General features: G+C 44.1%; 1 protein-coding gene across 1 annotated transcript in view; it reads left to right on the top strand.

The window, feature by feature from the left end:
• Positions 1 to 24,787, top strand: part of Cfap58 (cilia and flagella associated protein 58) — a 94,746-nt gene that overhangs the window by 16,081 nt on the left and 53,878 nt on the right. Inside the window, exons 7-11 of the mRNA XM_028776423.1 lie at positions 281 to 440; positions 2,673 to 2,755; positions 8,080 to 8,271; positions 19,708 to 19,869; positions 20,570 to 20,716. Coding sequence (XP_028632256.1) covers positions 281 to 440; positions 2,673 to 2,755; positions 8,080 to 8,271; positions 19,708 to 19,869; positions 20,570 to 20,716 — 744 coding nt within the window. The remainder of the gene's footprint in view (positions 1 to 280; positions 441 to 2,672; positions 2,756 to 8,079; positions 8,272 to 19,707; positions 19,870 to 20,569; positions 20,717 to 24,787) is intronic.

Raw genomic sequence — 24,787 nt, forward strand, 5'->3', positions numbered from 1 at the left:
AACTTGGTATTCTCGCTCTATTTTATAAATAGGTGGCTACTTAAAACATCAAGTTATTTCTTATCAGCCTTTTCATTATTTTTGTTTTATGCACCGCATACTTTAGTCACAGAACAGAGGCCTTCCATTTCCCTAGAGACTGAACAATGTGTGTGCTTTGATCCAGTTCCATGGATCAACAACACTGATACAGAAATCTCTTCTTATTGGCTCCGAATTTAGTCCATCGCTGGCTCTTCATTTGTTCAGCATCCCCAGCTAATTCTCTCTCCTAATATAGGCCAAAGAGGATGAAATCCACCAGATGCGCCTCGACCTTGGGAAGCTTAACAAAATTAGAGAACAGATCCACAAGAAGCTTCACCTGATCGATGACCAGAAGGCAGAAGTGGAACAGCAAAAGGAGACCCTGAAGAATCAGATCCTGGGGTTAGAAAGAGGTAACCCACTACGTCTTTATTTATAAGCATTTCATTGGTGACTACTGCCAATTTACAACCCGGGACTCTGTTCGACTCGGAATCATGCCACATGACATCAGATGACATTCCAACTGGAAAGGCCACCGACTCCAACACCATAAACTTCCTTTGCTTACCAAAGCCTTCAGTAGGTTCCTTTAGCACCATGTGAGTCTAACCTAAAGTGGTGTTCAATATTTGCCACTGAAATAAACAACATCTAAACTCTTAGGTCTTTCCATAGAAGAGGAGGAGTATCTTGAAATCAATGTCCCTGATTAATAAGACCTGGTATTTCAGAAGTATTTGGTGCAGAGTTAAGAGCTTACTAAACGCCACATGTTATTTTCTGAACAGCAATATAATAAAAAAAATGTGGGATATGGTCAAATCCTGTGTGGCAGAAGCATCTCAGGACCTGTAGAAAGACTCTGAATATGCATTCTGACTGAGTGATGCAGGAACACACATGTCTTTTTAACACATGTGTCTTTTTAATTTCTTTACAGGATGTTGTATGCTACGCATAGCTGAACAATACTCACAAAAGCACACTTTGCCTCTCTGCAAGTTGTACAAAATCTAGATCTCTAGATGTTACTATTAGACATACTTGTAAAGCAAGCTTTAGGACATCCAGCTGCTTTTTCCTTCCAAGATAGTGGGAGGTGATCTTTCATTGAGTTGTAGCTGTAGGTTAGCTCAGCAACTTCTCTGTGTGTCTACTCTGTAAACTGGTACAGACCATGAGCTAACACTGGGTGTGTGGAAGACCTTGCTTTCAGGATGCTCTCAGGGTAATGAGGACTTACAGCCTAAAGTCTTCCATAATAGAAATAAAGAATAATGGAACTTATAGAGCATGGAATTGGCCAAATGAGACCAAAATAGCCCCATGTCTTAATTTTTGTATTTTTTCCTTGCTATAATTTTAAGCCTTGAAATCATTCTCTTGCTCTCTCTACCTCCCTTTCCCCTCTTTGACTATATGTATGTGTGTGTGTGTGTGTGTGTGTGTGTGTGTATTCAGTATTTATTCAGTTTATAAGTGTTTTACTTGAATGTCTGTGTACCATGTGGATATCTGGTACCCTCAAAGGCCAGAAGAGAGTATTGGAACCCTTGGGCTGGAGTTGCCGATGGTTGTGAGCTGCCATGTGGATGCTGGGATTTGAACCTGGGTCCTCTGAAAGAGAAGCAAATACTCTTAACCACCCAGCCATCTCTTCAGTTCCCTCACAGATATTTTTAATCTATTGAACATTGAATCAAATTCTTTCCCCATTAAGTCACATTTATGAAAGCCAGTATGTTTCTTTTTCCTTTCTTTCTTTTTCTTTTTTTTGGTTATTTCATATGTGCTGTGTACTATTGACAGTGTCCTTTCTTGGGGAGTTTTGTTTGCTATGACACTTGCTATATTGCCCAGGCTAGTTTTGAATTTCTGGGCTGAAGCAGCTCTCCAACTCTCAGCCTTCCAAATAGCTACCGGTGTGTACCTGTGGGACCTGTCTCTTTTGATGCACCTAATCAAAAAGCAGTGTTAGCGATATTGGTTAGGAGCATGGGCCCTCTCTATGTTAGGATTTCCTACAATAATATCCTAGAAATGATCTGCAAACTTTCCAGAATTAATAAGAAATTTCAATAAGGAAGGAGGCTATAAACTTTGTGTAGTTACCAGTAGCATTTTATAAAAAAAAAAAAAATTAGCTAGACTCCTGTTCCACAGTAGTAACTAAAGTAATAAAATATCTATAAACAAAGTTACAAACATGTCTATAAGACCTATATATAAAAAGCTACAGAATTCCACCGAGGTGCATAAAGGAAGACTTGGCAAATGGAGGGATGTAACAAGTTCTAGGTAGTTACATTTTATAATTCTACCTACAGATATAAGGAAAAAGATCTAACCAGCTCAAAGACCTTTGGCAGCCAGCTGGCTCAGGCTTTGAATCTCACCTTTGCTAACCTTTAGTCCTGTGGCAGGCTTAATCTCTTTCAGTTTCCTTTCCCTGCTCTTTAGTGGGACCAGAAGATCCACATTCTTGAGTTAGAGTGAAGGTCATCTGTCACTCAACTCTGAGTAGTTGCTCAGCTACCGCTGAAAACATGAACTGATTTTTTTTTTAATCACTTTGGCTTAGTCACATTCTCCCTTGGATCCAGTCTACACTCATTGTTATTTTTTCCTGCCTGGCAATTTAGAGGTGGAGTCTTCAAAGAAGCAAGCGGAGCTTGATAAGAAGGCCATGGAGGAGCTTCTGAGAGAGAGGGACATACTGAACAAGGTGAGCTTGTCACAGCAACGCTGGTAAATAATGCCTTCCCCTCACCCTGTAGTATCCACTCAGAGCTGTCAGGGAAATAATCTCCGGAGCAAACAGCAATGGATTAGAATAAATAATGCTGCTTTATTTTCCTCTGGGCAGCTGCTTGCATCCCACCATTGTCTGGCCCGAACTGAAACTACATTGTCTCCGCCCAGCACAAAGGGGCTCTGGAGAATTAGCATATACGCCAGGAGACTTTTTCAGGGTGTTTTTAGATTCTGTTCTCATTGCTGTCTTGTTTCTTGGCATTCTAGGCAGTTCATCAAATTTCTTAATTTAATATCTATAATCTACAATATGACTAATCCCCAAATTACAGGTGTGAGTGCTAATTGAAATATGCCTTTGAGGTGTTAGGTAAGAAAATGACTGGTTGGTGAGGTAGGTCTAGCCTTTCTTCTGTCTGTCTTTTCAGAATTCTATGACTTACACTTAGGAAAATATTCTACTGGATTCAGTCCCTCACTTTCCCATTTCTTGTGGGCCAAGGGATCGAACCCAGGGTCTCCCACACCATGTAGGATTTGGGTTTGGTTTCTCACCCTGTCTCTTCTGGTCTTCATGACAGTCTAAGGCCGAGGGAGTTAGTTGGGGAAAGTTTTGCGAACTTCCAGCTTCCCCATAAAGGCAGATTTTCTCTGCTGCCTTCCTTCCGGAGCATTCCTTCTTCCTGTGACAGACTACTGAGGGTTTGGTCTTGGGGGGGAGAAGTCACAGGCCAGGATGGAGGGGCCAGACTACTTACTTCCAGGTGACAGGATGGTTTTAGCTCACGGACATGCTCCATGTGTTCTCAGAAAAGAAGACGTTTTAAAAGAGCACGCTACATTCTCACTAGAAGTAGACTAGGGAATCTTCAGGAATGGGCAGTTTAGATATTTCTATGGAAAAACATTCAGTAAGAAAATTATTGAAGTCTCTTCCCAATAGGTCTACAAATTATCCTTTATTCTGCAAACTTAAGTCTAGGAAAACATTCCATTGGCTTTAGTCACCCTTCCCCCTTTCTCCTTTCTTGTCATGCTGGAAGGTGGAACTTAGGGGCCTCACACAAGCTGTGTAAATACTCTACCACTAAGCCACATCTCCAGCTCTGGATTTAGTTTTTAAACTCATCTTTCTTTATCCCTCACATTATACATATCTTTGTAAATAGCTAGTAGGTTTTCTGCCCCCATGGGCATGCAGCATGAGGGTTATTTTACGTTTCTCCATTTGGTTTGCTTCATAGGCTCCTCCTTCGGGGCAAGGTTTGCGGTTCAGGTTCGGTGTTTTCCCAGGCCACTGCCTGCGTGAGACCCCGTCGGTGTGCAATCAGCTTTATTGATTAATAGATTCTTTCCTTACTGACTTGAAATGCCAGTCTTCGTGGAAAGAGTGACATTGTTTTGACAGTCAGCGTGGCGCATCTATCAGTTCGGTTGCGCGGAGTGACATTTATAAAATAAATGCTTCACCCAAGGACGTGAAAATCCAACTGACCTTGCGTGCTTCCACATCATCGCCCAGCTAATGTTTCATGAGCATCTTACACGCTCTAGTCCAGTGGTTCTTCAGACATAATTGCACCTTGGCTTCCTATAGGGATTAGAGAGGAAACTGTCAGGCGCATCCTGGAAACTCTGGATCCGGCCCCCAGAAAGTTCCAGGGAGCCGGCGTGGTGTTCTCAGGGTAGAGCCTTCCCTGCTCACAGCGCAAGCTCTCACGCTGATGTTTGCATTTCATTTCTCTTTGAGTAAAGACTCTTTTCTGGTCCATATGGCAGGAAGGTGGCTGTCACTCTCCACTCCCGGGTGGACATTGTCTACTGAGTTGCAAAATTAAGCAGGTCCAGTGCTGAGCATGGGGCTTAGTGGCAAAGAAGCTGTGTGGCATGCATGAGGCCCTGGGTTGGATTCACAGCACCACACACTCGCAAGCTCACACACATACTCTCACACACAATGAAGCCCTTGACGGGCTCACAGATTCATTCATTTGTGCCTGGGGAGGTGAGGTCTCCCTCTTGGGAAACATGGCTGTCAGGATGCATGGTCCTTTGTCCGTTCTTTCTTAGGAAGCTGGACAACCAGCCTAAAGTTTTCCTGAAGTCACCAGTGCGGCAGTACAGCATAAAAATTGTAGGGGTGGCGAGATGACTTATCAAGTAAGGGAGCTTGCTGCCAAGTTTGATGTCCTGAGTTCAATTGCTGGCACTCTCATGGTGAAAGGAGAAAACCGAGTTCTCTTTGTTGTCCTCTGACCTCTATATGTGTGCCAGACAAAATAAGTAAATGTAAAAAATTGTAGATACCTGTTTTCCAAATCTAAAGTCCTCAAATCCACATTCTTCCAAACAAAAGCATGGTTAGACTTATCATAGCAATAACCCAGTCCCTGGTACCAACTTCTGTATTAGTTAGGGCTTTACTTCTGTGAACAGACACCATGACCAAGGCAAGTCTTACAAAGGACAACATTTAACTAGGGATGGCTTACAGGTTCAGAGGTTTAGTCCATTGTCATTAAGGTGGGAGCATGGCAGCATCTAGACAGGCATGGTGCAGGCAGAGCTGAGAGTTCTACATCTTCATCTGAAGGCCGCTAGCAGAATACTGGCTTCCAGGCAACTAGGACAAGGGTCTTAAAACCCACACAGTGACACATCTACTCCAACAGGGCCATACCCTCTTATAGTGCCACTCCCTAGGCCGAACATACACAAACCATCACATTCCACTCCCTGGTCCCATTAGGCTTGTTCAAACATGAGTCTATGTGGGCTATACCTAGCTATAGCATAGTAAAAAATACATTTAGTTCCCATAGTTTATAGCAGTCTCAACAATGTTAAAAGTTCAAAGTTCAAAGTCTCTTCTGAGATTCATCCAATCACTTAACTGTAATCTCCAAAGCAAGAGAGGAAACCAGCTGGGCAAACTCCAAACTCTGAATCTCCACGGCTGATGTCAAAGCAGTCTTTAGATCTCCAGCTCCTTTCTCATCTTTGTTGACTGCAACAAACTTCTTTCTCCTGAGCTGGTTCCACTCACTATTAGCAGCTTTCCTCAGCAGATCGCCCATGGCTCTGGCAACTTGAACATCTTGGGGTCTCCAAGACAACCTCAGTGTTACAGCTTCTTGTTTCAGTGTCTGGGATCCGCACATGATCTTCTGGGCTCCTCCATGGGGCTGGCTTCACTTCTCCAGCTCTGTCCTCTGTAGCGCTCTAAGCTCAGGTTGATCCACTCTACTGTCGCTGCTGTTCTTGGTGATCATCCTATGGTACTGGCATCTCCAATATACTGGGGTCTTCCCCTGCAACTAGACTTTTCCAATAGCCTCTCAGAGGCTCTCTTCATGGTGCCAAGCCTCAAATCCCTTGCATGACCCCTTCAGTCCTGGGCTGTCAACTACAACTAAGGCTGCACCTTCACCAATGGCTTTCCCTGGCTTCTCACACAGTGCCAAACCTCAGTTGGTCTTCATGACCCCTTCATGTCTTCGAAACCAGTACCACCTGGGTGATTCTTACACATTACCAAATACAGCTTCGGCACAAGGTGCAACCTTGGCTATCTCTGGAACCCAGCTTCTTTGTGCTCTCAGTAAACATTTCCCAGAAGACTTCACCTCAGTGCTGCTGGTCTCTTCATAGTTACTGCTGATTTCTTAGCTCCAGCTAACCAGCATCAATTGTCCCTTCTGTTTTTCACTCTGAAGCCAGAGCCACAAGGCTGAAGCTGCCGACTTCTGCTGCTTGCAGAAGCTCTAGCTTGCTGTTTCCCAACTCCTTCACTGTCTAAGCTTGGGTGGCCTGGACCTTGCTCTGTAGACTGGCCTTGAACTCAGAGATCTGCATGCCTGTCTCCTAAGCACTGGGATCAAAGGTGTGGTCCACCAAGCCTGGACTTAAGCTTTTCTTCACCTAGAACTGGACTCAGAGATCTGCTTGTCTTTGCCTCCTGGGATTAAAGGCTTGTACTACCATGCCTGGGCCTAAACTTAGTTGAGTGGGACCTTGTCCCAAGGTAACTACTCTCTTAGTTCAATTTAATATCCGTGAACACAGGAGTCAGCTCCATTTCACTCCCTGGTGCCGCTTTACTACCATATATTTTGTGTTTTTCCCTTCTAAGCTTGCTACACTTGTTCAGAATGCTCTTCATGAAACTTACACAGAGAACAAAGTCTCTGCTGGGCCTTTTCTGAGATTTCCTTTGTCAGCATAATTAATATAAATCTCTTAACCTTAGCCTCAGCTAGATTCTTCATACAAGGCCAAAAAGCAGCCACATTCTTCACCAAAATTCCACAAAACCAGTCTCTAGGCCACATATTGAAATTCTCCACGGAAACCTCTTGGGCCAAGTCTGCACAGTTCAAACCACTCTCAATTAACAAAGTCTTTTATATCCATATTAGGATAGCCCATTAAGCCCAATTTAAAACATTCCACTGCTTTTCAAATCCAAAATCCCCAAATCCACAACCTTCCAAACAAAAGCATGGTCAGGCCTATCACAGCAATATCCAACTCCTGGTACCAACTTCTGTGTTAGTTAGGGTTTTACTGGTGGGAACAGACATCATGACCAGTGCAAGTCTTATAAAGGACAACATTTAATTGGGGATGGCTTACAGGTTCAGAGGTTCAGTCCATTATCATCAAGGTGGGAACATGGCAGCATCCAGGCAGGCATGGTGCAGGAGGAGCTGAGAGTTCTACATCTTCATCTGAAGGCTGCTAGCAGAATACTCACTTCCAGGCAGTTTGGATGAGGGTCTTAAGCCCACGTCCACAGTGACTCGCCTACTCCAACAAGGCCACACCTACTCCAACAGGACCTTCTAATAGTGTCACTCTCTGGGCCAAGCGTATACAAACCATCACGCCCAGTTTAAGTGCTTAGGTTTGGCGGTTGAGTCTTCACAACATAAAAATCAGAGCTGGAATGGAGGTGGTTCCAATCTTGACTCTGCTACTTCCTTGTGTTGTGAACTCACTGGTGCATACCTTTATCCTTCAGGCCCCTGTCTCCCACTGCTAAACAGGGAACCCCGAAAGTCCATTTGGGATGTCATGGTTTGCTAGTGTGTTAAAATGTGCCTTGTGCAAAGTTCACAAAACTGACTCTTCATAATCATAGAGCAATGGATAGATAGATAGGTAGAGTGGTAATTTTGATTCATACCAAATACAAAGCATCTGGTTGATTCAGAGACAGGGACTGGGATAACCTGAGCCCCAGGTTCCCGAACACATGAGTAAGGCGTCCGCTTTGTTGCCATTGTTCTCTAGAATATGCTTAAGGCGGTCAGTGCGACCCAGAAGCAGGTAGACCTCGTGAAGCTCCACGAGCAAGCCAAGAGGAACCTGGAAGAGGAGATCCAGAACTACAAGGATGAGGCCCAGAAGCAGAGGAAGATCATCTTTCAGCTGGAAAAGGAACGGGATCGGTACATCAACGAGGCCAGTGACCTCACCCAGAGGGTAAGCCATGCAGTGGTGCCTCGGTGAGCGGCTACGCTGTTCTGTATTTCTGGGCTACGCTGTTCTGTATTTCTGGTCACCACAGTCTGTGGTGGGATGGTTTGTTCAAATGTTAGCCTAAGGTTTGCATTCAGATTTAGGTCCAGAGCCGATCCTGGGCCAAATTGTGGAATGGACCATGCTTCTTCCTCCTGTTCTCTCTTCTCTTGTTTGTCTTTGCCCTTTGTCTCCTCTCCTTCTGGTTTCTTCCTCTTCCCTGCTCCTCTGCTGTGTAGCAACCCCCACCCCAGGTTTGGCAGCATCATGTGTCTGGCATTGTCTTAGTGAGGGTTTTCTTGCTGTGAAGAGACACCAAGACCACAGCAACTCTTACAAAGGAAAACATTTAATTGGTGCTAACTTACAGTTCCAGAGGTTCAGTTCATTATCTTCATGGTGGGAAACATGGTGGCATGCAGGCAGGCATGATGCTAGAGGAGGAGCTGAGAATTCTACATCTTGATCTGCAGAGAGCAAAAGGAGACTGTGTGCCACACTAGAGGTAGCTTGAGCATAGGAGACATCAATGCCCACCCCCAGAGTGACATGCTCCCTCCAATGAGGCCACACCTTCTAATTGTGCCACTCTCTATGGGCCAAGCATTCAAACGCTATAAGAGTCTTACTTATTAAAACCACCACAGAGATTATTACTATTTTTCAACCCTCTAGTCTCACCTCATGTCTGTCTGTGATGGTCTTGTCTCATTAAAACATGGAGGCTGAGCATCTTAGGAGAAAGACTACCTCCTGTCTTCATTGTCCCCAAGTCACATCTTCAAAAAACCATTTTGATTTTAGAGGGAGAGTGAACCTCTAACTCTACTGCTGGCAGAAACCCATGCTTTGGGTAGCTGACTTCTAGATTTCTCCTTGTAAGCAAACTCGAGGGAGAAGGACATATCGACAAGGGGGATTAGAGAATTGGGCTTTGTTTTCTTAGCACATAGCTGGCATCAGATAAGGCCGGTTAAACAGTGGCTGTCTGCAGTGTACTCTCTGGTAAACGGCCTAGAGCAGAGATTCTTAAATTATTTACCCTCACGAAACCTCTTTGCCCAAGAATTTGTTTTTTTCTTGAACCCAGCTACATAGAAATATAAATAAGTATGTAAACCAAATATTGACTGATAATAAATCAGAAGTGTATTTCAAAGCAGTTCATTGGTATACATAGATTGTTACCATTTCTTAAAGGTGAAAGCCAATTTGCATGCTAATGAGACGGATGCACTTGCTTAGTTTAACACACAGAATGAAATCTTGGTTGAGTATTTAATACTGTAGAACATAAAGCATCCTTAATGTTTCTCAGAGTTGATTGCTACTTTGATTTTCATAATTGTCAAAGCTGAGAATGCCGCTTCACATAAATATGTCATACAAAATGGCAGAAATATGTGTAAAGTCATTTCAGAAATTGTTGGAAACTGTCCTAAACCTAACTCAAAATTCATGTAATGATAATTTTTAATGAAATTCAGGTCAGCCAATCAAACAGTAATTTTAAAAAAAACAAACATTCTAACAATACAATTCATAGATATATTGATGCTTACATGTCGAGGAGTATAGAAAAATATCAAAAGTCTTTGTTTTTCATAATTAAAAGCATTCCTTTTCTGTAAGGATAGAAAAGTTTGTGTACACAGCAAAAGCTGCTGGAGGCCAGCCCCAACAGGGTCAGGCACTGAGATAGGACACAGCTTCAGATGAAGGACAAAGGCTGATGGCCTCTGGCCTTTCAGTCTCTCTTACTTTTCTGGGGTCCAGAAGCAAATGGCTTCTGAAAATTTAACTCTTACTGTTCTGGAGCCGAAAGCTGATGACTTTGGCAATTTCACAGAGAAAGGAGAAGGAAGGAATAACTAACTAACTAACTAACTAACTAAATAAATAAATAAAGCAAGCAAACCAGGCACACACACAGACACACACAGACACACAGACACAGACACACAGACACAGACACAGACACAGACAGACAGACAGACAGACAGACACACACACACACACACACACACACACTTTGGATAGAGCAGAGCCCCTATAGCCACACTTTTTCTTTTCTCAGCCTTTTTCTACCTTCTTAGACAACAGTTTTTAATAAAATCACCTAATAGATAAAATGTTACACAGAAGGGGAGGTACAGAAAGATGCTGATAGTAAGTTCAAAACCATGTTTCATTCTATAAGCTCATTATAAGTTCAAAGCAACAATTTCACCTGGCCTTGCTTTATCACAGTGCACATCTGTGGCTTCATTCTTGGACCTGAACTAAAATGAATGTTTTTTTCCTTGATCACGAATTTGTCCCAAGCCTATTTATCTTTTTATTGTAATATTTATGAAAGCTCATTTTATTCCTTATCATGCAGCCTTTACTTACTATTCTGTGAGGAAGGGGCACATTCTATTTTTGATTCTAACTTTACTACATCATTTCGGTAAAACAACTAAAACCATCTCCTTACAGTTTCTTCCTAAAATTATTTGAATTCTGTAAAGTCATTTAATCATCTGAACAGCATTTTGCCCAGTAGGGTGAGCTGATGCCCAGGAATCCTTAGACTATGTAATAGTGGCAGGAAAGACATATAAGTAGCAAGAAGCAATCCTGGGATGAAGTCTGTGGGGCTGTGCCTCTCCAGAGTGTGCCTATCGCAGCTACACAAATGGTGAGGCATCTCCAGGAAACTCATTTGCTTGCCACAGCCTTTCCTAGATGGCTTCTGCCAAAAAAGCACTGTAATTTGTGACACATAACAGTTTCAGATCTGAGCTAAGAGTTTCCAGTGTTCACTGGTACTCAGTGTCCTGACACCCATAGTACAGAGTGCACATGTTCAGAACCAAGGCTGTAGCAAAGCTACAAGACGTGTCACAGGCAAGAGCCACAAGAAGCACCTGGGGTTCATCGTGCCTTTGATTTCTAATTAAATTTTTAAAGATTTATTTTATGCGTGTGTTGTTTCTGCATGGATGTGTGTGTACCATGCATGTGCCAGATGCCTGAGAAGGCCGGAAGAGGGCACTGGGTTCACTCGAACTGAAGTTACAGATGGCTGTGAGCCATCATGTGTGTGCTGGGAACTGAACCTGGATCTTCTGTGAGAGCCACATGTGTTTGAAACCACTGAATGATCGCTCCAGCCCCCTCTAATAATTTCCGTTATTGTGCTTTTGGAAGCCTTTTTTTGTATTGTTGTGTCCCCCCTCCTCTGCCATCTCCCTGCCTCCGACTTCCATAAGGGTTTGATCCACAGTTTTGCAAAACCGTCTGGAGCAGAGACCAGGGATAGGGCAGCCACTCAGGAAGGTGCTATGATACCAAGAAGAGAATTTGGGGAAAACATTCATTTAATTTTTTTCCTCCCCCTAGCAAAATGTTGCCTATTACAGAAATGTTAGCTCATTTTCCTGCTTGTCAGTCAAATCCATTGGGAATTCCAGTGTTGATCAATGCACTTGAATGTTTGAGCTTTGCCTTGTTTGTTGTTTGAGTGAACTCTTAGAGACGATAGAGAAACAGCAGACAAAGCGAACTATATACACAGAGGGGAAACAGGCACTGGAAAGAGACAGTCAGCCTTTCCCCATGGAGAACAAACTGAGATTTACAGAGGCAAGTCAAGGAGTACCAGTGTAGTGTTGCAGTCAGCCCCAGTAAGGTCCCCAAAGGACATTCACACTCCTGAGCTGGGGTCTTTGGAGTAGAGCACATGTCATTTCTGACTAATGGTTGACCGTTTACGTACCCTGAACAAAAGCATCACCTACTCAGAGGTAGAAACTGCACAGTATAGGCTCTGTGTCTGCGTTTGTTTCCATCTGCCTGCACTACAGCAAATAACCCCTGCGCGTCCACTCCACAACAGAGACCTGTCCTTACGTGAACTCTCTGTGAGGGTCAGCCTCAGCCCTGCATCACAGGAGGGTAGGGATTCTCTGGTCTCTCAACCCAGTAGTCCTCTGGGAGTCTCTCCAGATTTAGCTGCCATGGGTTGGGGTGGGGTCTGCCCGTTCACACACCTGACGTCATGAGCAGGAGCTGGGATGCACTTAAGGGAGGCCCTGTGGGATGAGGCAGTGCACAGACCTGAACATGAGAAATCAAGAACTACAGTTCTTTCTTTGTGGAAAACTGTCTCTCTCTGCTCCAGGCTGTTACCACCACCACCCCTGATCAGAGCTAACTCTTAAGAATTCCTTCACGGCTTCAAAAAATATTTTTAAAATTTTGAGACAAGGTCTTATTGCTCTCTACTTCCAACACCTGGGCACACGGTGAGCACTAAGCAAGTTTTAAACGAGAACATGGTGATTTTGTTTTAAGCTACTGCCGTTTCCATCTAGGGTGGCATGTGTTTCTTGGCTCCCCTGAAAAGGAAGATTGTTGGTACTGAGGCTTTCTGTCAGCCGTTTTTCACAGTTTCTGGTGTTTGAAGTAGATGGAGTTACACAAGATCTCACCCAAGCAATTTCAGTATAAATCATTTAAATATTGTTTACCAACTACAATCTTTGTGTGTCTTGCTTTATTTATCTTCCAACACATATGGACACATAACATTACACACCCTCACTGTTACAAACACAAGGCTTTATCCCATGCATTCTGTTTGTAAGGCATTGGGAGCTAACACCCAGGCTTGGCTAAAAGGCCACGAACTGGACATTAATGTTCGCTACAGCGATTACACACGTACTCCAGGGGTATCATCTCGACTTGGGAGTTCCTCTTGTACAAACCAAATCTAAGGAAAAACAAGGAATGGAAAGAGTTTTAATAAAAGGATGTTCTTCGTGGTATAATTTGGAATAATGAAGCATAGAAACCAGTATCTTGAGAGGATAAACATATTGTGTTGTGCTTATCTGATTAAGTAGCTGTTTCGATGATTGTATGTAAATATCAAAATGGGAAGCATGTTCATCACACGACCGTGAGAAGAATGCAGAAGTTTGCAGAGAGCTTTAATGTCGATTTTATCTGTGTGCATACAAGAGGGCCGGAGGCATTTATATGGGAGGTGATTGTGAGGATTAAGTGAAATAATACTTTTAGAGTATTTGAAAAACTCAATGAGATGAGTCCCGTCGTATAAATGTTAAGAAGTAAACACATCTGCTTGACAAATAAGCCGGAGCTTTTCTTCCAAGTGGTGTTTGAGTGGCGTTACTCAATGTCCAGAAGGTACAGACAAGAGACTAAGATAGACGGGGATTTTAAGGCCAACAGAGGTGAACTGCAAAAGACCTAGGCCTCCATTCGTGGGCTCTCAAATTTGCTTCATCAGGTACATGGCCCGAGAGACGCTGGAAAGTGTCTCAGCATCTCTCCCTATTTCTCTTCCATGGCCAGGGTCGGTGTCACCCAGGAACTATCATTGTCACTCTGAGCAACAGTCAGGGATCTGGAGGAGGGGCAGGATGAGTCGGAGGAATGTCTAACGTGTTTATGGAGGCTGAGCATTCCTCCAGGCTACCATCCGTAGGCTGGAGGCCCAGGAAAGCTAGGGTGTATGTCTGTGTGCATGCGGAGGCCTAAAACCAGGGAGCTGAGGGTGGAAATCCCAGTGTGGGCTTCCTTCAAAGAGCACAACCAGCCATGGTTGTGCTAGTGCAAAATAGTCTGCATTTGGTGAAGTACCTGATACTCGCACTGGTATGAAGGGTAAAGTTGTATCAGTCAGACTATGGGGACATTTGAAAAGGCATAGGGAATGGGAGGGGATTGGGGTGCAGACAGCGGTGGGAGGATGTAGGAGGACTGAGAAGAGCACGAGGCAACAGCAAGGCCAAGCATAGGCTTGGTTCTTCTAGAAGAGATGGCAGTATGGTGTTGCCAGGGGAGGAAGTCTGTGGCTCGGAAGAGGGAGGAACCAGTTTTGGCCTTAAGATCTTCCTTGATTTCTGAAGTATAAGCCCTCAGTGATATCTGTTGTATTAACCCCGTGCCTGCCGTTACACTTGGAGGGTAGGACCGGAGGCAGACAGGTGTTGAGGAAAGTAAGGAAAATGAGAATGAATTTGCCTGTGTCTGGGCACATGGGTCTATTTTGTTTTCAAACAAGAGCACTTCCCAGCTCCACTAGGAAGGTGAAGGTGGTGGCGTCAGTTTGAGAATGCAGACACCAAGACAGAGGGCTGTATCTGAGAGGTTGACTGTACTACGTACGTCTCATCATACGTAGGCAGAGGCTCCCAACGTCCATGACCTACTTTCTCACCTGCCCTCACTCACTTCGTGTGATATGCCGTCTGTGGTGCCATTTTCCAGACTCTTCTACTGATTGTTACTTCACTCTTATTCCTGTTGGGAGGTTGTTTTAACAGAAAGAGAAATGTCAGGAGGGGGTTACAGACACGGACTCTACCCCTGTTCTGCACTGCAAGCGTTTTCTGTGCTCCTCTGAAGGGGCCTGCAAATGCTAGCGGCTAGGATTCCCTGACTGTAATTAAACCTACTAGACTTGAATGCGATTGATCTCAGGAATTGGTTTGGGGCATCTGAAAGTGTAATCAATTAGCTAACCTACAGCCTAACAGCAACCCCCCTGGCTTCGCTGATACCTCGCTTTTAACAGGAACCAGCTCGGTGATGAGAAACTCAGCATCCCAACACATTTAATACACTCGGGGGTTATGAACTTCTGCGGGACATTGGTTTGAATGCTTTGCACCAGAATGAATGGAGTCTCAACGCTTAGAGACAAATTGATTTGCAAACCATCTTCTCCCTCAGCTCCAATACTCTCTGCCTCTTCATTGTCCCTTTCATCCCCTCGCTATGGTGATGGATTCCCATGAGTCTCGGCTTCAGGAATCCAGACGTGAACTTGCGATTCTGTGCACTGTTGTGTGCAGAACGATGGCCATGCTACTTGGATGCTCAGAAAAGGAAATGTCCTTGCCAGCATCCTTTCTCTGGAGCATTATTCTGCCTGTGCAAAGGATCATTCTTGTTATAACATCTCTCAAAGTGATTGAACAAGCAATCTTTTTTTTCTGTTCTCTGATGTGCTGCTAGATATTCTGAATGCTGATGACATGGTTCAAAGTAGTTCCAATCTTTCCGTTTCAGTGACCTAGTGAGGGTGATGTCTTATCAGTAAAGAGGCTAAATGTCAGGATAAGTTAGTCTGTCTGTCTGTCTGCCCTTCCTCCCTCCCTTCCTTCCTCCCTTCTTTCCTCTCTCTCTGTCTCTCTCTTCTCTCTGTCTCTCTCTTCTCTCTGTCTCTACTTTCTCTTTCTGCTCCTTCTTTCTCCCTCTCTCCGTCTCTCTTTCTTCCTCTCTCCCTCCTTCCCTCCCTTCCTTCCTCCCTCCCTTCCTCCCTCCCTTCCTCCCTCCCTCCCTCCCTTCCTCCCTCCCTCCCTTCTTTTCTTCCTTTTGTGCTTACAATCAGATAACAGATCCACTGATGAGTATCTTGTATAGACTTTATATTTATTCCTAACGTATATTCTAATTAGCAGTTTGATCTCTTATAAAGATGCCTCCTGTTTATTGTTAAGGATCCAGCAATGCAGACTATAGCAGACTGTAGCAGCGCTGGCTGAGGGAACAGAATTTCTTTTCACTGTGGGCCTTCCACACACCTTTCTTTCCCGAGATGTCCTTACCTTCAGTTTTTTACATCTTGCTCGTCAAAGCCCCAACAAACCATCCAAGCCACTCCTCTTGAGCCTGCATATATTTTCAGTCTGGGCATTTCTGTCTGCACCAACTGAATGATAGCAGTAAGCAACAGTAATAAAAAAAATGGCAAGATTTTATCAAACATTTTTGCATAGCTCTTAATTACACACAGCTAATTCTTATGTATATAATTATAACGAGAGAAGCTATGATCAGCGTATAGATCTAGGGGAAACTGCTACTCACGCTCTTGTGTAATTTTAGGGTGATGGCGATAGTCATCGCTTTACTGATACAGAGCATTGCTTCCACTGTGATTGTGTAGAAGGTGACTCTTTGGGTGGCAAGGCTGAGCATTAAGAACCAAAAGGCAGTTCTCATGAATTGTATAAGCCACTAATATTACCTGCTTGGGTAAGATGGACAGATCTCTCCTCAGAGGTTATCAGTGGCTTTCTATGCATGCCTCAATCACTGATTTTTAACCATTCATGGATCAATTGAGTCGTTCTACAGTAGGGTTACTCCCTAGAGGAAAGCTACAGCGTTGCCACTAGTAACCTCACGCTCCTCCTTGTAATGATCATGCTTTTATAGAGACTGCTACAGTCACGTCCTCAGGCTGTGCTCAGTGAGTGAATAGGCAAGGGGGTGAATGAATATGTGAATGAATTGATGAATACGCTAAGGGGTCAGCGAGCACGTCAATAATTAATGAATATGCTGATTAATGAATATGTTAATGAATTTCTGAATATGTCGGTGAATTAATGAATAAATGCGTGAAGGAATGAAGGGGCGAGGGAACTAATAAGTGGGTGCATGAGTGAATGAGAGAGGAGATGAGTGTCAGAACATGGTCCAAGTTCTGACGCACAGTGAGCAATGCCTTGGGGAACTGTGAGGGAGGTGTCAGGAAGTAAGCATGCTTATTCTTGTTGGATGTTGGAACATAGCCATAGAACCCAATCTGGCGAGAGAATAGACTGGGTGCTGTTCTCAGTGTGCCCTGGACCTGGACGTGGCCTTCTGCTTTGCTTTCATGCTTTCCCACATATAATCTATAGCACGTGCCAGGCAATTGTGCTTAAATTGGTCTGTCTTGAGAAGGTTCTGGGAAAGGGCTGCTCTGTTAATATTCATCCTGTGCTTACTGGCTTTTGTTTACTGTTTTTCTGATCATGTACATGTTTTTCTAAACGCAAACAACCTTTCTTGGATCATTGCTATTTTTGTTACGTTTGGGTATAAAAAGCACATTGACTCGGATGTGAAATTTTCTATAGCATTAGACTGTAGTCCACCCTGTTCCTAAGTCCCCGAATTCCAGGTCTCACAGACAGAGCTACATAGGTCCAGAGAAGCAGACAGATGAGTAATGAGTGAATAGGTCAGTGGGTGAATGAATGACTAGGTGAATGAATGAATGAATTGGTGAGTGAGTTGAATGAACAGTAGGGTGTTTCATTGGCTTTCTGGAACTAGCAGAAACCTTGATGTTGAAATTGAGTAGAAACGCTGGAGCATATACCACTTAAAATCCAGAGGTAGGATCCTAAATGAAATTTTAAGAGACTAAACTCAATAGTACATTGAAAGAGTCATCTTGTCTGACCAAAGAGAGTTTTTTCTAGAACTGCCAAGGCAGTTTTCTATTAAGGAAAGTGGCGCTGGCGGTGTGGGAATGTAAAACGTTACAACCATTTTGGAGGGCAATCTAGCAATATGTATTAAAGTTAAAAATACATATGTCTTTTGGGCCAGCTATACCACTCCTGGGACTCCATTTCCCAGAAGAGAGAATGCCAGCATATGAGAATCCTCGTACAAAGTGGTCATTGTTTCCTGGCTCCTGGGAGCAAAAAGTGCGACTAAATGACTGCTCATAGTCAGGTAGTTGGCTATGTGACGATGCAGGCACGCACGATTCAGGATGTTCATGAGAATGACTACAGCCAGCTAACACAGTTTTCACAAATAACGGTCATGTGCTAAGAAGCAAAGGGCATGGAGCGCTGTACAAAAAGATGTCATTAGCCTAAAGAATGAAAACAACCCCACAAAGCAAATAATCCAAAATGGCGGGAGATGCCATGCTACAGCCTCACTGGTTGGACCCATTCGGGAATATTCCTTTTTTGACCTCGTTATTTTTTCTAATTATAGGATGTCAGTGAAGATTAAATGTATTGAAACAGGTAAAGTGGCAGGGACATAGAAAATAATGGATATCCGTGGATTATTATCGTAGCTATTTTTGTTTGTTTGTAGACCTGAGAAAACCTTAATGCAAAATGGAGGGAAAAACATGAAAGACACACAGCAGCTTGCTAACCTCCTTATGTTTTGTGGGGATGAGGGGCTGACATGGGATGAAGAGGGAGACGGTCCAAATAAATAAAGAGAAACGTGTGCACTTCACATTTATGAATTGAACATAAATGAGGACATTGGGACTATAATAAGGAAATTCATTATTTTCAAAGGAGCATTTTTTTATTAAGTATAAGAAATGAACTGATCCTGGAAGAACACTGCAGACTTAGTGCATGCAGACAGACACATAGTAAACCTACCTCACCTTAACTACCTGCGGGAAGCTCTCAGCAGGCGCCTATATGTTTTAAGCAACAGCCACTGTTAGGCCTGATGGGGAAACACTACAAAGGGGCTTACTGGAGTGTATTTCTGAAATCCCAATTCCACAATGCGAGATAAGAGGAGAAGGAAGTATCCATCGTGCAAAAAACTTGGTGACACGGTTGGTCACAAATAGCACATGCCTGGATCTCAGGAACATGAGCCTGGCAAAGGTGTGTGGTCCTGTCCCACCTTTAGGTCCTAGCAAGAATATCAGTTCCACAGAGGACCCTTCTAGGCTTATGTTCTTGGAGCCCATCCTCACCCTCCCATCTCCTGCCACATTGCCCCTCACCGTGAGCTTCGACCACAGAGAGAGGTTCACTAGAATCCTGTGATACCGTCAAACCTCTGTCTCCTCATGTGCTGCTGTCCGTTCACGCTGTAGTTTAGCCGACTGTCTTCCCTCCGCTAAAAGTTTTTAAAGACATTAAAGAAAACAACGTTTCCTTTAAAAAGAGTCAGTTTCTGGGGCCACTGGAACGGAATCATGATTAGGGAATTTCTTCTTCATGAACCAGTCGTGGAGAGAGATTGGATCAGGCCGGGGTCTCAGGCCCCTGTGAAGGGGACGTGGTGATGCAGCCTCTTGTCCTTTCTGGGAGTACCATGAGCGTAGTTGATTGCATTTTTATGAAGTCTACCTAGCTTCCCTAATGGAAAGGGCTTGACATTAGCCAGACAGTCAGATGGCTATCAAACAAAGGTCGCTTTACAAGGAAAACCTCACAGTGAATTGAGCGGGCAGTCTTGAAGCAACTAAGAGCTCTCTCATCTTTCCTAGTGCTCTATGTATTAGGATCTGTTAGATTCAGGCCACCCACCTTATTTTTGTATGTGATGATCAATAGACATTTCCGGAATGGAATGACCCTCCTATTTATGATCTTAGAAAATATCTGTGTTTATAATTGAGTATTAGTGTTGTGTGTGCAACATATGTGGCCCTAGCTGGCCTGCCTTCCTTTTTTGTGTTATGCCAAAGTGGTCTCTCCAGTTTCCTGAGTGCCTGCGTCTCTAGCAGCCACTCTTAGATAAAAACTGTCGTTTCTCCCAAGCCCATAAGTACAAATAGCCTGTTAAACTGTGTTCAAATGTTTCCTTCTCCCCCAGGTCCTTGCAAACATGGAAGACATTAAAGTCCGAGAGATACAGATTTTTGACTACAGGAAGAAAATCGCCGAATCAGAGACTAAGTTAAAACAGCAGCAAAACCTGTATGAAGCCGTGAGATCAGACAGAAACCTGTATAGCAAAAACCTGGTGGAGGCTCAGGTAAACAGTCTCTTCGTGTGTCTTTATATTTTGACTCATCTCCACACTGGGTTTAAAGCACTTTCTGTTGTTCTTATGGCAGCGTTAAACAAGTCTAAGAAATCCTGTTCAAGCTAGCTGAAAAAGCATCAGTTCATACACACTGTCGTGTTGCTGGAGATGGGAGTGATGCCACTCAGTAGGACAGGGGGGCTCAGCCTCCTTTACGTTGTCACACAGGGTTGCCACTGTACCATGGGCAGGCTTTAGCTGCCAAGGCTCGGACTGCAGTTGGACATTTTCCTTGTTTAACTCCAGAACTTGGCTCTGGGATCTCTTCATAGCAATTTGTGTGCTCCTAATTTTCTCAGTCAAAGGATAGATGGTGTGTAAATGTGCACATATGAGTGTGTGTGTGTAGGCACATGTATATGTACATGTGTGTTTGTGTGAGCACGTGTGTGCATGTGTGTACGTATGTGCTTGCCCATGTGTGCTGCATATGGCACTGTTTATATGCTGTGGATGTTCCAGGAGACTGTTCTGCACCATTTCTATAAGGTATTTTGATGTTGCCGGGCATGAGAGACAAAGGAATTGCCTAATCAGATTTGGTCAAGATGTTGTTTTGAGAAAGCTCTTAAATAAATATTGAACATCCATGTGGAGGGTGGTGTCTGCTCATCTGACTTTCCAACCTCTCTCCCCATTCTTTTGTTAGGATGAAATAACAGAAATGAAGAGAAAGTTGAAGATCATGACGCATCAGGTGGACCAGCTGAAGGAAGAAATCTCTGCCAAGGAGTCTGCCCTTGTGAAGCTGCACCTGGAACAGCAGCGCATCGAAAAGGAGAAAGAAACCTTGAAGGTACAGGGCTTAGGGCAGCAGCTATGGCTGGCATCTTCCTGGCGCAGGCAGCTTCCACTCGCTGAAAGCAGCAGGAGGCAGGGAGAGCGACCAAGGAAGGCTGCTTATAGTGTTAGTCGCTGAGATCCAGAAGCCACCAGCACCAGGTGCTGCGAGGATCACCTTTGTCATCTCGAGACCAGTCTCCTTACAGGAGGTAGCCCCAGTCAAGTGGGGGAGGAGAGAGGTGGAGATGTGCAGCTCCTAGCTCATTGTGAGAACTATGCCTCAGTGGAAGAGAAGCTAGCAGGTTGGCAGTGCCCAGGAAGTCCTTGACCTTCCAGGCCAGCTCCCACCCATTTGCATTCAGGACCCATGTTGAGCCCTCTGCTCAAGCCTGACACTCCCAGACTCCACTCTGGATATTTGTCTGTCTGTCCCCAGTCCCAGCTCCTTTGAGTGCAGGTGTCTTTCCTGGCTGCAGGGTTGGTACCCACTAGAGCTTCCTTCTCACTTGGTTTGCTCTGGATCAGGTCTCAGACACTTGCAACCCCTCCCTCAGGGAACACCTGTCTCCACAGATATTACTAAGACATACCTACTTGTTTATTTATTTGCTTTATTTTTATGATGCTAGGGATGAACTCAGGCCCTTCTACATCCAAGGCAAATGCTCTACTACTGAGCTATATATCTCTAGCTTTTACTTTTTTGGGACAGGGTCTTGCTAAGTAGCCCAGGCTAGCCTCAAACTCATGAGTCTCCTGACTGTACTTCTTTAGTTTGGGTACAGGCAGGTACCTCCGCATCCTACAAGGTAAGGCCTTTAAATCTACTAGTTTAGAAAACTCTGCGTATCCTGACACAATATAAGAGAGGTTTCTCTTCTATTTCACCTGACCAAAGAACTAAGATGAGGAGCATCTAAGAGAGTGATGGAATTTTGATGTAAAAAAAATATACAACATAATACTTACGGTTGCTTAAGATCCACTTACCCGTTTACAGTAAGTCAGAGACAGAGTATCATGGTTTCTGCAAACAATAGCTTTCAAAAATGGACATGGTATTGAAACTGCATCCAGCATCACCCAGGTTTAGCACCATGTTTCTTTGACTGAGGATGCCATAGTTTGAAATACATACTCTCAATTTAACAACAGGCTTGTCACCCTAATGATAGGTTTTCATGGGGATGGAACTGTTGCATTACATTAATTTAAGGGACATTTAGCCCGAGAAAGATTAAACTATAGCAAAAGCACGTTTATGAGAAGGATGTGGTAACTGACATATTTATCTGGGGCTTTCATTTCATCACTCCAGCTCATGGGAAAGAATGGAAAACTCTTCATGAAAGTTTACTGAGATATAAAGAACTTAACAAAACTTGAAATTACCCCTCATTTTTGCATTTACTCTTGTTCAAAAGTAGTTTAAGTGAGGACAGTCTGTTTTATCCCAGAGTCAGTAAGCAGGATGGGGTTTAGTCACTGGTGAACAAATGAGAAAAATCTCATTATAAACCCCCGCTGCACTGGGGCCTCTTGGACCACATTAGCAAGGCTTTAGTGTAATAAGCCTTGCTAATTGGTATATCATCTCTTTCTCTTGGACGATGCATTGATTCTCATCTCTACTTCCCAAGTGATACCCAATTCAGAAGATTAACCATCAGCCCACAGTGGAGTCCAAGCTGGAACTAAGTGCCTCCCGCAGACTCTCACTCCAGAATGAACGGCATCTCATACGAAGGATCAATTATGCCCAATTCCTTGGCGTCTGTTGTTAGTGTCTATTTCAGTGGTGGCCACCATCATTAGGCATCTACAAATATCATGCCAACAAAACATCAGAAGAAAACACAGGGCAGCAGGTTGTGTTTTTCTGCAAACCCAGGCAAGCAGAGTCGGTAACCAGGAGACACGGCGGGGTGATTAAAAGGCTTCTGCTTTGGAGGTGAACTCCAAAAGGAATCTCATTTGGAGTGGACGGTTCTTGGCCACTGGTTATAGGAAGGTGAGAATTTTGGATATGTTGTAAAGGTGAGATCGCAAGCTTTTCTCACTGAAGTAAGGATGAGGGCCAGAGAAAGAACGCCTGTTTGATCTCTTACCTGAGGTTATCCGAGGACGGCTTGTCATGGTGCTGTGCATATGAATAATTCTGGTCTAGCGTTAAGCCTGTTTGACCTCCCTTAGGACAGTATACAGCTCACATGGAGAGTACCAGCCTGTGACTGGTTACCACGAAGAGTTGGAATCACATTTCCACAGGTTTCTGGGTTGCAAGCATCTTTTGTTTGAGAACTAAAACCTTGGAGGAAAAAATAGATTTTCTAGGAACTTTGCCCCCAAAGATATTTATTGTTTTATTCAACAAAGCTATGTAGGTACATGGTCCCTTTGGAGGGGCCAGATAGGCTCAGTGGGTCACAAGATGCATTTTTATAGGACAACCCAACCCAACTCACTGCTTCCAGAAGCCTCCAGACAGACAGTTGTTATAGGGGGCTGTCCACACCCCACTAACCCCCTCATCAGAACAATTTTGCTCTTCGAATCTTTCTCCCCCTTTTCTGTTGTCACCAGTCACTACTGACTGGGGATCATAGATGCTGTCAGCACAGCACACCTCTATCTGGATCCCTCTGTCCATCGAGTTCCAGTCTTGTTTCATCCACACTGACGGAGCCACCTCATTTAGAATGTCTGCCTTCCTGTCCTAACAAGGCTCAGATGCCGTCTCTCCTCTCCCCAATCATTCCGAATCTGTTTGACAAGCGCTTTGATTTTCCGTGAATAATGCAGCAGCAAGCTCTCTGCCTCCAGAGCTCAGTAGCACGTTAGGGACTGGCCTCAGGGTACCACATCCTTCCACTTAGTGATTCCTTCCCAGGACATGAATGAGGAGCTGTCATCCGTGGGGGGAGGAAGAACCCTCATTAAACCCGTGGCTGAAGACTTCAGGTGGTTCATGCGTGAGCCAGTGAGACTCTCCTAAGCCTGGCTCTTGAGACAGTGTTTATGCCCAGAGTCATATTTGATGATGATCAGTTCATAAACACTGGTTGCTACATTGTATAATCCGGAGGGTAGCTACCGAAGGGTGTGTCCAGTCATTTTATAATCTCCTGTCACCAGTAACACATTTGGCAGGTGCAGAATCTTCTAATCCTACTTAGGATATTGCCTGATGGGCATATTGCAGTTGGGTACATAGCAGTTGTCACCCTTCCTGAGAGGTAGTTCAGATTTATAACTGCTAAGTGTATCAGGCCCTGGGTATTTTGTTGATGATAACATTTGTTGCCAATGCCTAACGCCACGTCTTGTTTACAGCCCATAAATTTATGGCATAAGGGGACCACTCAGAAGTTTGATCTATTACGAAGAAAAGCACCCAGCAATGTCAGGCGCACGGCTGGCTTTACATTTCAGACAGATACTTTTACACACCGCTGATTGCATTTTAATATAACAAGGGTTTCATTTTGTTCCGCTGATGGATTCTGATCCGCTCTTGGCACTTAGGAACAGAGAAGTGAGTGTTCAGATATGGGAAAATAAAAGTTTTATGAAGGGAGGCGCGAGCCAAACAGGTAATTCATTGCTGTCTTTGCTACTGCCACCCGAAATGATTACAGAACCAGGAAAAAAAAATGGTTCTTAACTCTCTTTTCTAACAGGCGCTCCCCCCCGAGAGGTAAATGTGAGACCAGTATTTCTTTTTGCTTATCCCTGAATCAAAACATATTTCATGAATGAACACACAAACTGTCATCAGAGAGACCCCTGGTTTTATAGGAGCTGGTTACACTTCATATGCACCAATAGTAGGTGTGCAGCATCTCTCAGTGCTTGAGAAAGCTGCAGTATGGAATTCTGACCCCCACAAGCTAGAATCAGGCCTTGACATCAGTTGGGTAGTTTCCTAAGCTTCCCATTATCTGGGCAAGATCAGGCGTGTGTGTGTGTGTGGGGGTCCCAATAGTTACCTGAGGGGGAAAAATTACAAGCCCTTTGCACTGCCATTTGTTTCAAACCACACACACACACACACACACACACACACACACACACACACACACAC

The sequence above is a fragment of the Grammomys surdaster genome, unplaced genomic scaffold (genome assembly GCF_004785775.1).
Source record: "Grammomys surdaster isolate TR1022 unplaced genomic scaffold, NIH_TR_1.0 66, whole genome shotgun sequence".
Classification (NCBI taxonomy): domain Eukaryota; kingdom Metazoa; phylum Chordata; class Mammalia; order Rodentia; family Muridae; genus Grammomys; species Grammomys surdaster.